Consider the following 15,377-nt stretch of genomic DNA (forward strand, 5'->3'; position numbering starts at 1 on the left):
GGCTCAGTGGATAGAGCGTTGGCCTGAGACTGAAGGGTCCTGGGTTCGATTCTGGCCAAGGGCACATGCCCGGGTTGTGGGCTCGATCCCCCATAGGCAGGAGGCAGCCGATCAATGATCCCCTCTCATCATTGATGTTTCTATCTCTCTCACCCTCTCCCTTCCTCTCTAAAATCAATAAAAACATATTTTTTTTTAAAAAGGGAGAAAATGCCCTAACCGGTTTGGCTCAGTGGATAGAGCGTCGGCCTGCGGACTCAAGGGTCCCAGGTTCGATTCCGGTCAAGGGCGTGTACCTTGGTTGCGGGCACATCCCCCGTGGGGAGTGTGCAGGAGGCAGCTGATCAGTGTTTCTCTCTCATCGATGTTTCTAACTCTCTATCCCTCTCCCTTTCTCTCTGTAAAAAATCAATAAAATATATATTTTTTTTTAAAAAAGGGAGAAAATGAAGAAAGAACACACACCCCAAGAAAGGTGGCTGACAGAATGTGGGACAAGAGGAGGAGATTGAAAATAGAAGTGGGGCATGTTTAAAATGCTTGTTGGAAGACCAGAGTAGGGCGGCAGGAGGCGAGTAGACCTGAGGGGAGGAGCTAGTGAGTGTGAGGTTTCTGTGAAGTCAGCAGGAAACAGGTGGGAGGAGCTGTGGCGCCTCCCTTTCGCCACCTAGAAGGCGCAGGAGGAGGCAGGTTTGCACCCTTGGGTGTGGGAGGGTGACACAGCTCCCATCTGATGGCTCCTAATTCCTCTGAGGGCCAAGCTGTATATAGAAGATGAAAGAGCAGGTGTGGGCAAATGGGGGGCAGTGCCAGGGATCTGAGGAGACGCGAAGGATGAAAGCAGTCATTGTAGGGGGGACTCATTTCAGAATGCTGGCGACCAACAGTGACCTGCAGTGCTCAGCTGTGGGTGCCGGAGAGAAGGCGGATAGCCACAGCCATCCAGGAGGCGGATCCTGCTGGCCAGGGAGCTTAAGGACTTGGCAAGAGTGCTCGAGAGGGACCAGGGGCCTCAGCTCCATGAAGGAAGGAGGAGGGAGAATAAAGGGACAAGAGAAGGGGTCATGACAAGAGAGACTGGTCACATACAGGCTGCTGGTGGAAAAGAGGTTATAGGCACAGGACAGAAGACTCGAATTTAACCAATTCATTATCATTACTAACCACTCATTAGATCTGAATTATCAGTTCAATTACTTGAATACATTAAGATCAACCTCTGTGATGTGACAAAAGGCTGAGCTTCCCGCTCTATGAAGCATTCTTAGAAATTGGTAACAAAAAGCCCCATAACCCAATGGGAAAAAGAGCTAAACACCTACTTGGCTGGAGAGCCCTCCTCCAGGGCGTCCGGGGACTCCTCCACCACCGGGGGCTCCTCCACAGGCGCAGCTGGCTCCACGGCACTGAAAGCAGCAAGAACCATCCCAGTCACACACACTGTTGACATCAATGCTCTCAGATATTCAAGAGAGAAAAACATATTATAATGCCCTTTTCTTAAGTACATATCCTTCAAGGAATTATATACCCACACACAGTAACCCACATTAAAATAAAAAAGACAAAATGCTCTCAATTGATAATTCATATAAACTATTTTCACAAATGTGAAAGGTACTTTGAGAAATAGAAGTTTCTACAAATGGTCTAAAATTAAAACAGATTATAAAGGACCAGAAGAAATATTCAAAACTCTTCTGAACTCAGAAAATTCCCAATATTAATAGGGGCCATAAAATGACTTACAATAGATAAGTATATGCCATATCTAACTTTTAGAAAATGGTAAAAAAGTAAAAACATTCCATAGAAATAAGTGTGGATTATAAACAAGCTGGTAATAATTATTTGAATTTTAACATATATGACTTTAATTCTTCCTTTTTATGGTAACATTAATCCTATCTAAACATTACTTAGAAACAAATTAGTCCCAGCAAAGAAATTTCATTTTCAGGAAAATGCTAAAATTAGTCAATATATTTGAGTATATAATGTCAATATAATGGACATTAAATATCCATTAGAAATATTTTACACTCTATGTACAGAACCCAGCTTCAAAAAATAAGCTATTTTTTCTAAAGTAAAGAAATTGAACTGCAATAACAGAATAGACTTTTTAAAATATATATATGTATATATATTTTATTGATTTCAGAAAGGGGGAGGAAGAGAGATAGAAACATCAATGGAGAGAGAATCATTGATCGGCTGCCTCCTGCACGCCCCCTACTGGGGATCGAGCCCGCAACCTGAGCATGTGCCCTTGGACGGAATCAAACCCAGGCCCCTTCAGTCTACAGGCTGACGCCCTATCCACTGAGCCAACCGGTTAGGGCCAGAATAGACTTTTTACACTAATTTTTGTTGTTGTTAATCCTCACCCGAGGATATTTTCCCATTGATTCTGAGGGAGATTGGGAGGGAGGGGGGAGACAGAGAGAGAGAAACATCAATGTGAGAGAGACACATGGATTGGTTGCCTCCCACAGGCTCCGACTGGGGCCAGGGATGGAGCCTACAACCGAGGTAGGATCCTTGACTGGAATAGAACCTGGCACCCTTCAGTCTGCGGACTGACACTCTATCCACTGCGCAAAACTGGCTAGGGCTACATTAATATTTTTAATTTTCAAATTAAAGCTATTGTAATCAGCTTTTAAAATAACAACTCAGTTTTTCAATACAAAGTCTGAATGATTAATTTTTACTTTTAAAAAAGGTCCTGAATCAAACGCACTTGTGTTGGGAGGACATCATGTGCTCCGCCCTGCGGAGGCCCTTCACACGGCGCTGGCACCTCAGCCTGACCCTGCGGGGTCATGGGAGGTTTTAGCATCAATAGCCACAGCACTGAATTACTCCAACTTTCTGTTTTTCTCTTGGCCATGTAATAAACCAACGGGATAAAAAACATAACTGCACTTACAGTCATAGCTTTCAAAAATACATAAAACGGCTGATGTTTCTAACTCTCCCTCTCCCTTCCTCTCTGATATCAATAAAAATATATTTTTTAAAAAATTCATAAAATGGCTACAAAGAAACGGGGAAGGAAAAAAGTAGAGGAATACAAAGAGACTTTATAAAAACCAGTATTTCTAAAACTTGAGCAATTGATTTTAAAGAAAAAAAATCACAGATCTCCCCCCTATATTGACCTAAGTTATTTTATGAATAAACATAAAATTAACATTGTATCTACAGGTCTTATAGAACCATATGACCACAACTACAAAACAATCAAGTGTCAATATCACGCACAATTTACTTTGGCAGGTTTTGTTATTCTGTTTAATGCCAATCACCAATGCTGGATTAGTCAGAGGAAAGATGCAGCTCCAGGGCCAGGGCCAAGTCCACTTTGCCTGCAGTTATTCTAACACAGACAATGCCCGCTTGCACACCTATGTTCCACAACACTATGCTGAACACATCAAAGCTTTGTTTCCCAGCTCAAATTCAATCACACTTCACACTTAAACAAATGAATGACGCGAACAGATTTCAGCCAAATGTTCAATTACTAAACTGTTCTGCTCTTCACAATAGAAGCTGGAAGGCAACATTGCTGAAAATTGCATTATGGGTGTCTATTTTAATTGGTAACAAAAAAATAATATCTGATATTATACTTTAAATTACGATGATGGAGCAAATTCTATTTTTAGCACAGGTACTTTATGACAAACTGTTCTAAAAACCAATAACACTGTTAATGGCTCAGGCCGCCATTTTGAAAGCAGCCTGCCCACAGATCTCGTCCTACTGCCAGTGTCTTCGAACAGGATTCCTACCCCTTCGTCACCCCTACACTGAGCCGGCAGCAGGGGCCTGGTCAGCCAGGGACGCATCACTTAGGGGTTAGGCTTACCTCTCCTCTTTCCTCATTCACCAAAAGCAGCACATTACTATACTATACTGCACAGTTTTCATGGCAAATCAAAATCTCAATTTAAATAAACAATTAAAGTCTTAAGCTACGAAAAATCTCTCAATTAAAGATTATTACCACCTAAGAGCTTTGAGTTTAGAGCTCACAAACCAGTCCAAAATGAGTGCCATAGGGCACTTTTCATCTCCACATCGGACATGCCAGTCGCTAGGAGACACAGGGTCATCTCTTCATGCTACAAAGCCAATACCGACCTCTTAGGGTAACTAGTCACTTGGAGCCAAAAATAGTTTTAAGTTCCAATGCAAACTGAAATGGCCCTGGTCGGTGTGGCTCAGTTGGTTGAACATCGTCCCTTGCACTGAGAGGTCGCAGGTTCAATTACTGGTCAGGGCACATGCCCGGGTTGCCGGCTCGATCCCCAGTAGGGGGCATGCAGGAGGCAGCAAATCTAGGTCTCTCTCTCCCTCTTCCTTCCTCTCTCTAAAAATCAATAAAAACATTTTAATAAAGGAAAACAAATAAAACTGAAATGGCATGGTAGTATTAAAGTAGTAAATCAGATCATTCAAGAGGTGCCTGTATTACTTTTAAAAAATCTATTATCACAAAAAAGTATATATATTATCACAGCAAAATAAAACAAATTGAAAAGATTTGTAATCAAGATCCTATAGAACCCCCGACTGAGAACATTTAACGAGTTTTTCTTCCTTTCAAGGACAATACAGATGTGCAATGGTAGTCAATCTAATGCTACATTTGATATTACTGTCTACATTTGTCTTTAAGGATAAAATTTATGAAAAATACGTTTATGCAAAAAGCTTATATTCCAAAGGAGAAAAGTGGAAGTCTGGATCCTCTCAAGAGTTCCAACTTGAAGGCCAGCCTGCAACATGTCCTAGGTGACCCATTCCTCACCCTACACTGCCTGGAGGTACTTCCTACCTGTCCCTTTGCAGACACCACGAAGGCACTGTCCCTGCAGCCAAGAAATGACAGAAACATTAGCACCAAGCACCTCCCTTAAGGAGCAAAACTAGCACAGATCTGAGGCACCACGATGCCTGAGAAATGTCAAATTTGAACCTCAGGTGAGCTTCAATCTGCACATGATTTCAGGAAATCATGATGCAATGTATAAAAGAACTTTGAAAGGTCACAGAGAAGTATAGGGCTCACAAACCAATCCAAAATGAGTGCCATAGAGCACCTTTCATCTTTACATTGGATATGCCAGTCGCTAGGAGACATATGGTCATCTCTTAAATATCCAGGCATTTAAAACCCACTCTGAAGCATATGCAAATGTAGTGTCATGTGCTTGCACCATCAGCAAACAAGCAAATGTATTTGGCTAAAAGAAGATAAAATGAAAAAATTTTTCAAATTGAATTTATTGGGTGACATTAGTTAATAAAATTATATAAGTTTCAGGGGTACAATTCTATAATACATCATCTGTATAACATATTGGGTGTTCACCACCCCAAGTCAAGTCTCCTTCTATCACCACTTATGCCCCCTTTATCCCCTCCTACTTTCCCCCACCCCCCTTTCCCTCTGGTCATCACCATACTGTTGTCTATGAGGGTTGTTTTTTTTTCACTTAATCCCTTCGCCTTTTTCACCCAGCCCTCCTACCCCCTCCCCTTTAACAGCTGTCAGTCTGTTCTCTGTCTGAGTCTGTTTCTATTGTGTTTGTTGGTTTATTTTGTTCATTAGATTCCACATATAAGTGAGATCATATGGCACTTGTCTTTCTCTGACTGGCTTATTTCACTCAGCGTAATACTCTTCCGGTCCATCCATGCTGTTGCAAAAGGTAAGATTTCCTTCTTTTTTACGGCTGAGTAGTATTCCATGGTGTAAATGTACTGCAGCTTTTTATCCTCTCATCTGCTGATGGGCACTTGGGCTTTTCCAGATCTTAGCAATTGTAAATAATGCTGCTATGAACATAGGGTTGCACATAGTCTTTCAAATCAGTGTTTCGGCCTTCTTTGGATAAACTCCCAGAAGTGGAATTGCTGGGTCACAGGCAGTTCCATTTTTAATGTTTTGAGGTAAGTCCATACTGCTTTCTAGTGGCCGCACCAGTCTGCGTTCCCACCAGCAGTGCAGAAAGGTTCCCTTTTCTCCACAACCTAGCGAACACTTGTTAGTTGATTTGTTGTGGTAGCCACTCTGACATGGGATTTCTCATTGTGGTTTTAATTCGAATCTCTCTGATGATTAGTGACATTAAGCATCTTTTCATATGTCTCTTGGCCATCTGTATGTCCACTTTGGAGATGTGTCTATTCAGGTCCTTTGCCCATTTTTAAATTGAATTGTTTGTTTTCTTGGAGTTGAGTTTTGTAAGTTTTTAATAAATTTTAGCAAACCCATTTTTAAGTTATCTCACTAAACAAAAGCCTAATATCAACCTCTATTTAAGAGAACACAGTATAAAGACACTTGCAAGCACAGCAGAGGACATAATTTTCATGGAAGGCATGCAAGGATCGAGATTTCCACTTAACTGGAGGTTCACAGAATGCACACATTGCAGCGTACCTGGTATCTTTACCGGATCCCCAGGTGCGAACTCCACATCCACCCATGTTGTCTTCAGTTCTGATTGCTCTACAGAAAGAAATATTTCCTTAAACTGCAAGCTGGTCTCTAGTCAATCTTCAACTCAGAGAAGTTGATAATAAGAGCTAATGCAGGATCAGCTCTTTACTAATATAAAGTCAACTAAATATTAACACATAACAGATTCATACTATGTACAACTAAGGTCTTAAAGTGAAAATAGCATTTATAAAGGAACTTACATTTTATCATTCCCACCATATCTCTCAAATTCCCGTTTTCCTCTTTGGTCAAAACGATCAAAAGCTCTGTTCCCGGAACCACCGCGGCCTCTGCTCCGCAGGCCCCCTCTTGGGCCTCCACGTCCTCTCAGGGGTCTGTCTCGATCAAATCTGTCAACTGGTCTAGGAAGACATGGTATAATACAAAGTGGTGGATTAAAGAGCGAAGGCTTTTTTAAGAAAAACAAATTCTAGAAGGCTATTATGGCTGTAGTATATTGGAAAGAATGGTGGCCTGCACAACGAATTAATAGTTAACTTTTACTGAACACATACTATCCCTGGTGTTGTTCTGAGCGCTTCACATACAGTCACTTAATTCGCACAAACAAATCTGTAATATACGACTATTGCCCACAGCTGAGGAAACTGAGGTGCAGAGGAGGTAGGTAACTTGCCCAAGGTCATATGGCTACTAAGTGGGGGAGCTGGTGAGAGCAGGTCCTAGGCAGGTCTCTCTCTTTGGACCTGGTTTCCACATTATAAAATGAGGAGGTTAGGACCTGGCCGGTGTGGCTCCATTTGTTGAGCGTGGACCAAAAGGTCACAGGTTCGATTCTTGATCAGGGCACATGCCCAGGTTGCTGGTTTGGTCCCCAGTCCAGGTGCATGTGGGAGGCAACTGATTGATGTTTCTCTCTCACATTGATGTTTTTCTCTCTCTCTGTGTCTCCTTTCCTCCCTCCCTCCCCTCTCCCTTTCTTTCTCTCTCTAAAATCAATTAAAAAAACACCCACATATTTTTAAAAAATGAGGTTAGATAAACTAACTCTAAGATTCATTTCACTTCTAATACTAAATATTTAAGTTAAATTTGGAATCTATACTAATAAAAGGGTAATATGATAATTAGACCAGGAGACCTTCTGGATGTCCTTCCAGACAAAGCCATGGTGGCGGGGCCAAGGCAGAGGTTGGTTAGGGGCGATCAGGCCTGGAGGGTAGGGCAGTTAGGGGAGAGCAGGCAGGCGGGGGGCGGGGGAGAGCAGTTGGGGGCGAGCAGGCAGGCAGGCAGAAGTGGTTAGGGGCGATCAGGCAGGCAAGAGGTTAGGAGCCAGCGGTCCCGGATTGCAAGAGGCAGTCGGACATCCCCCGAGGGGTCCTGGATTGGAGAGGGTGCAGGCCGGGCTGAGGGACCACCCTCCCCCACCTCAGCACAAATTTTGTACACCAGGCCTCTAGTCTGATTCTATATTAAAGTACCTAAAGCAGAGTTCTATAACAATGACCAAAGAAAAGTTAAGTTCTTAATCAGGCCATAAAAGAAAAAAAAGTATACCTAAACATTGAGAGGAAATGAAGCAAAACAACATACAGGGAAAATAATGCCAACAGTCAAAATCAGGTCTAAATTTACATGAAATCCAATCAGATATGGACAAAATTACAAATTCATTTAAGCTATAATAGTGATTAAAACTGACCCTAGCCGAAAACCGGTTTGGCTCAGTGGATAGAGCGTCGGCCTGCGGACTGAAAGGTCCCAGGTTCGATTCCGGTCAAGGGCATGTACTTGGGTTGCGGGCACATCCCCAGTAGGAGATGTGCAGGAGGCAGCTGATCGATGTTTCTCTCTCATCGATGTTTCTAACTCTCTATCTCTCTCCCTTCCTCTCTGTAAAAAATCAATAAAATATATTAAAAAAAAAAAATAAATAAATAAATAAATAAAACTGACCCTAAATATAGATCTGTGTGTTCTGGTGTATTTTAAATCCTTAATCAGTTTTTCTCTGTTCCACAAGTTTACTCCTACCCCCCATTAAATATATTCTCAATTGCTTCTTCACTTTCCCGATTATAAATTGTATCTTGTCACAGGTCGGTGAGACTGGGGAATCCTGTACTCCGCTTGGGAAGCTTTGCTATGCATGCACAAGCAGAAGGACGAAACTTGGAGCCAAGCATCTCGCTTTCCTCACCTGTCCTCCACTCTCGTACAACAATCCTAATAACTAGACACGGGTATGTGTCACAGGTGAGGGAATGAAGTTTCTGTATGGGGAATGGGGAGCCAGTGTTTAATGGGAACAGCTGGGGAAAGTGAAAAGGTTCTGGAGAAGGATGGCGGTGATGGTTACACAACAATGCGAATGGACTTAATGCCACTGAGCTGGATATTTAAAAGCGGTTTAGCCAAGGCCAGATGTGCAGTGGTCAGAGCATCAGCCTGCAGACCAAAGGGTCATGGGTTTGATTCCTGGTCAAGGGCATGTATCTCGGTTACATGTTCCCACCGCTGGTCGGGGCACGTGTGGGAGGCAACCAATCAATGTGTCTCTCTCACGTCCGTGTTTCTCTTTCTCTCCTCTCCCTCCCTTCCACCCTCTCTAAAAATCAATGGCAAAATATCCTCTGGTGAGAATTAAAAATAAAAAAAAAAGGAAGAAAATAGGCAAAGTGTTACAAGTAATCATCTCAGACAGTAAGATAGGTGGTTTAATTTTCTTTATAATTTCATATGTTTTCCAAATTGTTTCAAGAGACTATAAATTATTTTTACTAAAGATCTTATGGACCTTTATTAATAGAAAAGTACTTTTAAAGAAATTATAAGAAAATATGTTTTCTGATGGCACATAACTTAAAAAAAATTTCAAATTTCCTTGAAAGTAAAAATTCCTACATATTCTTAATGTGATATTCTGAGAAGGGCACAACACATCACTTCTGTGGTATTCCTGCCAGGTAAGCTCATTCCATAAGGAAATAACAGACAAACTCAAATTTTGAGCTGTTCTACAAAACAAACGGCCCGTCCTTTTCCAAAAAAGTCAAATTCATAAAAGATAAAGGGAGACTAAGGAGCCGTTCCAAATTAGAGAAGACCAAATGCAATGCCCATTCCTGGACTGGATCCAGAATCAGACTTCTTTTTCCTTTTGCTAAAAGGACATCACTAAGACAACTGGTGGAATCTGAACAGTCTGTGGATGACATAATTTAGAGAATTCAACAGAACTGTACTGAAGTTACTAAGTTTGATAATGGAACCATGTTTTTAGTAAATACATTGAAAGTATTTAGGGATAAAGGGACATTCCTGCACCTTCCTCTCATCTAAAATGACCAAGAAAAAAGTTGTATGTGTGTGTGACACAGAGAGAGAGACCATGAATGTGCAGGGGGCGAGAAATTGAGAAAGAAGAGGAGGAAGAAGAGTATAATAGAGCAAATGTGGTAAATGTTAACATTTGGGGAATCTGGATAATAGCTTATGGAAACTCTTTGTATAATTCTTGCAACTTTTTGTAAATCTGAAATTATTTTTAAAGTAAAAAGAAAAAAAAATCCTTCCATAACCCCACATCCCACCCTACCCCTACCCCTAGCCTTGCCTGCATGCATGATTTCATTTAATAGGCATCTTTCCATGTTACTATATAAAGACCTATTTTATCCTTTTTAAAGACTCATAGTTTTGCTACTAAAAAAACCCTGCAAACATGAGTTTGTGCTTTTGAGCTATAATTTCCTTATGTCCACAGAATAAATTCCTGAAGTGAGGAAAACAAAACACAAATGCTTCCTAAAATAAGCAGCTCTGATTCAGAAGCTCTTTATATGCATGCAAACAGGCCATTACACAGCAAATTTGAAGCAATCACCAAAAAAGGGCAGAATTAAACCTTTTTCTAACCCCCACCTCCAACGTGGGGGCAGATACACCACCTCAATGTTTTGAACGTGTAACTGCCAGGGAACAGATCTGCAGAAGTCGCCATCTGCTCAGTTCTCTCGCACTGAGCTAGTCTGCTGGACTTTCTTGTTTTTTAGGCTTGTTTTAATGGGCTCTAGCATAGTTTTACAAAGCTAAATTCTTTAGTTAAAACTTGTAAATGGGATTAGTAGTCAAGAAGTTCAAGGACTGCCGGCTGGTGTGGCTCAGTGGTTGAGTGTCGGCCCATGAACCAGGAGGTCACGGTTCAGTTCCAGTGAGAGCACATGCCGGGGTTTCGGGTTCAATCCCCAGGAGCGGGTGTGCAGGAGGCAGCCGATCAATGATTCTCTCTCATCATTGATGTTTCTATCTCTCTCCCTCTTCCTTCCTCTCTGAAAGCAATTTAAAAAACAAATAAAATAAATTCATCAATAGTCTAAATTAATAATACTAAATCAAAAACATAATTATATCCCTAGCCTAAACTTCAAAAGAAAATTTGACCACTTGAACATGCTCCTGTGCAGTATTTTTATGAGAGTGCTTTTCATAGTCAGCAGTAAAGAATTCATTTTTTATCGTAAAATCATTGCCTAAACCAAGACTTAAGGTCATTTAGGAGGTAAATGGAAGATCCTTCATGTGGCACCTAAGGTAATATGATTTGCTACTTAGACTGGCAAATTATTCCCAGGACTGGCACCACAGAAGGTCACAAAGGCTAATTCTCTGAAAACTGTGCTGGTTCCTAAACCCTCCTAGCCTAGACCTATTTGAAGTACATACTTTTCTTCTGTAACCTTCTCAGGTGTGAAGTCCGCCTGCCTCTCGGTCTCATAAGGTTGATATTCCCTGTAGGATCTCCGCTCGGCTCTATCCAGTGTCACCTCTGTCCCCCGGCTATCATTCCACCCTTGCTGCTCCCCTCTTCTAGGAGTTCGCTTCTGGCCTGCAAGCAAAACATCAAAGGGGAGAGGTGAACACGAGGTCTACAGCAGCACGTTATTTACAGGTACTTTCACATTTCACTCTTCTCGAAACCAATGTCATGGGGAAATGCAGAAGTTTAGGGAAGGAAAGTTGCTGATATTACTGCAGCCAGCATCAACTACTTTTTAATAAAAGTTTTAAGTTACTATTGAATTAGTAACTGGCCTACCAAAGCTTTCTCTATGTCCTGAAAAGCATGATAAAGTTAAACAGACTACACTAACTAACCTGTAAAGTATAGGTATTGCACAATGACTCTGTGATAGCTAGGGATATATATAATTGCTAAATCAACGACGTTTCACAAAAGCAGCTTTATTGAAACATGGCAGCTAAGCTACATCCAGAAAATTTTAGGATAAATATCCTGTTCTTTAAGTTTTTTTTAGAACCCCAAGTATAGTTTCTCATCAGCTACTAAGGTCTTTGTTTTTAAATACAGCTATACCATTATCTTTTTTTATTTAGAAACAGATTTTTCTGCTATTTCCTGGTATTTATGATCATACTTCTCAAATATGAGGCCAAACTTGTCTAGCCAAATCATACATGGGCCAGTTAGGGCCCAAACAGGCATCTCTCATGCGTGGAGCCAGAACTCAGCTGGGGTGGGAACCAGGCCATTCCAGCCTTTTGCTCTCTCATCTCACCCTACTCTACTCCCCATCCAGTTCGATGCTTTAACAATTTTGAGCAGAGTCTGTGTCTGATAGGCATGTAATACCTGGTAAACATGTTCTGAAGAATGTCACTTCAAAATCATCTTCCAAAAATTGTTTATCTTTCCTTTGTATACATTTAAAAGGTCCCCATCTCAAACATTATTTATAATTTTATTACAGTACCTTTGACTTTTCTACAAATTACCCTTCAATTGGTTGGTTATATGGCTGTAAAAATGTTAAATGTATTTGAATTAATGAGTATTTTTTAAACAGCTGGTCTCCACTCCAAGTTAGACAAACATGACTCTTAAGAAAGATGTTTACATATTTTTCCATTTTCCTACTTAATATTTTCTATCTAAATTTTATAATTTGGACACATGTATTAACAAAGTTCCAATACCCTACAAATATTTCATTCTTTCTTCAAAACCCAAAGCACAAAGACAATAGGGGTACAATTGTTTCCCCACAATTCAGTGCTAAAAGATTAAGACTGCAATTGAACCTAGTTGTTTTCTGTGCTGGATCAGCAACTCCAAGTGGATAGTGCAAACACTGAATTTAACTAGCCTTTTCCACTAAAAGGCTGGCACATGCAGTCTGTTCTCTGATCTAACGCCAAGCCCACGAAGAGACAAAATACAATAAAATTTTCAATGAGATTTCTACAAAATAAAGTTGAACTTTGACTCAAAAACAATTGTTCTGAAAGCCTAAGAAAAGTAAAGATAAAACAGCCCCTGAGGATTTCAAGAACAAATTTATTGAGCAAGGCTCACACCAGGGTCAACGTACAGTTGACTCTTGAACAACTTGGGTCAATTGAAAATCCACTGTAAGTGGACCTGAGAAGTTCAAACCCAAGTTATTCAAGGGGTCAACTGTTTATTACTAAATAGTGAAGGACTTAAAAACCTCAATCGGAAAATCTTATGATTTCCACATCCTTTTGAGATTAATAAATGTTTCCATTATATGTCAAACATGTTTTGACTTTGTTTCTTGACTACACTAAGTATTCACTCACAATATTCTAACTAAATTAAATTTTTTGAGTGTTAGAGAAGAACAGTCCATATAAATTAGGGCTACAAAACTTTGAGAGAGTAGCTCTCTAACATCCATTACAGATAAACTTAGTACACTAACTGCGTAGACAGAAATTAATGAGCTGTTAGCTCATGAAATAACACATACTTAAAAAAAGAACTAGAAAGACAAAATTTCCATTCCAACACCAAAATTAAAGAGCTTTAATATAGTTCTCAAAACCCAGATCACCTGGATCATGAACAATTGACAGAAAAAAGTTATCAACATACTAGATTACAAAGCTAAGTGAAAGAAGCAGACTGAAACCCAGTTTACATCATTTAAATTTAGAAAAAAAAAAAAAATAGGCCCAGCTGTGGTGGCTCAGTGGTTGAGCTTTGACCTATGAACCAGGAGGTCAGGTGCGGCTGGATCCCCAGTGGGGAGCAGGCAGAAGGCATCCGATCAATGATTCTCTCTCATCATTGATGTTTCTCTCTCTCTCCCTCTCCCTTTCTCTCTGAAGTCAATAAAAATATATTTTAAAAAAATAAGAAAAAAAGAAATAATTTTGTGCATTAATGTATATAAATATGAGGTGTTAACAGTAGGAAAAATAAAGGATTTCCACTTTACTTCATACATTTCTAACTTGTTTAAAATTTTATAACAAAAATGCATGGCATTTTTTAATTTTAAAAGGGTTAAAAAGTGATATGTTAGTAGCACTAAATGCAGTTTAACTTAAATTAAACTGCATTAAAATAAAGGGGGAGGAAAAGCTCAGCCTTGCTCTTTTATTACCATATTCGTCTAAATAAACTTGAGAAAAATAGAACATAATACCACATGTACATATCTCAAGTCTCACTCTATTTAAACACGCTCATGAACTTACTGGCCTACCAAGGGGTCTTGAAATAACTTTTTAAATAAATTCAATGTATTACAGTGACTTATTTTCTGATTTGCAAGCATATCGCTGGACTGCGCTTTTCACAGCTAAAGGTAAACATTACCTAGCTGCAGGAGTCAGAGCCCCAATACTTCCATCAGCAGTTTTCCCAGGGTGGGAATGCACGAGTTAACTTTCCGGTCATTTTTCCATTACAGTTGACATTCACTATTATATTAGGTTCGGGTGCACGCATAGTGGTAGGCATTTATGCAACTTACAAAGTGATCCCCCGCAGGAGTCTACATAGTTATTACAGTATTATTGGCCGTATTCTCTACGCTGAACTTTACGTCTCCATAACCATTCTGTAACTGCCAATTTGTGGGATGCACGATTTTTACCAAGCAGGGAACTAGCCCGCAGAGCCGAGCTGCAGCGGTGGAACCGCACGTCTCACTCTAACACTCCTCTGGGGCAAACCCGAGGACCCATTTCGGGAGAAGAGGAAGCACAGGTGTGCTCTTGCTGACCCCCACCGAGGCAGGTCAGGTGAGACTCGATGCTCGCGCCCCTCCCTCCGCCGAAACAGCGGAGGGGACTCCGAAGAGCCTGGTTGCAAAGGTTACAGAAAGCAGCCGAGAGAGTGACAGGTGACACCTCCCGCCGCCGCCACGTGCGGCATTTAAAAGTAACGCCGGCCGAGTGCTGGAGGCGACGGCCAGGGGATGGGCTGCAGGCGCGAGCTCGGAGGCGCCCGGGACCCCGCGCCACGCTCCGCTTTCGCGGTCACCCAGGCCCCCTCCGTCACAGAGGCCGTCACGCCTCCCCCCGCGACTCCTCACGCACCCGGAATCTCGCCGCGCCGCCCGGGGCCGGGGCGCCCGACCTCCCCCCACGCCGCCTAAGCGGGGCTCCCTCCACCCGCGCCTCTCCCTTCGCTCCCCGCAGAGGGTGCGCTGCAGGCGGCAGGAGTCCCGCGACCCCGTCCTCACCCGCACACCGCCCAGCAGGGTCCCTTCACTTTGCCCAGCTGGTGAGGCTCGGCTGCGGGTTCTGCGGCCCCCACCCCGGAGGGGCAGGAAGGTCAGAGCGGCGACAGCGCCCGCCCCGCGCTTCCCCACCCGCTCGGGCTACCGGGACCCTCCAGTCCCCCCGGCCGCTCCAAAGGCCTCCCCCTGGGGAACAGGTTCCAGCGACCGCAGCCTCCCAGCGGGGCACCGGGGCGGCTCCAGAGGGGTGACCTCCGCGACCTCGTTCCTCCTTTTTCTCCCTCCATCTCGCTCATTCGCTTGTTTTTTTTTGTTTTCTTTTTTATAGTTTTACCCCCACCCCCCCAAAAAAACTAAATAAAAAAAAATGTTTT

General features: G+C 42.0%; 1 protein-coding gene across 1 annotated transcript in view; it reads right to left on the reverse strand.

The window, feature by feature from the left end:
• The window catches only part of HABP4 (hyaluronan binding protein 4), a 76,798-nt gene that overhangs the window by 25,311 nt on the left and 36,110 nt on the right, over positions 1 to 15,377 (reverse strand). The window contains exons 2-5 of the mRNA XM_014466934.2: positions 11,213 to 11,415; positions 6,727 to 6,888; positions 6,464 to 6,532; positions 1,323 to 1,406 (exon numbers count right to left, since the gene is read on the reverse strand). Of these exons, the coding sequence (XP_014322420.1) occupies positions 1,323 to 1,406; positions 6,464 to 6,532; positions 6,727 to 6,888; positions 11,213 to 11,415 (518 nt within the window). The remainder of the gene's footprint in view (positions 1 to 1,322; positions 1,407 to 6,463; positions 6,533 to 6,726; positions 6,889 to 11,212; positions 11,416 to 15,377) is intronic.

Source organism: Myotis lucifugus, unplaced genomic scaffold, assembly GCF_000147115.1.
Source record: "Myotis lucifugus unplaced genomic scaffold, Myoluc2.0 scaffold_371, whole genome shotgun sequence".
NCBI lineage: Eukaryota > Metazoa > Chordata > Mammalia > Chiroptera > Vespertilionidae > Myotis > Myotis lucifugus.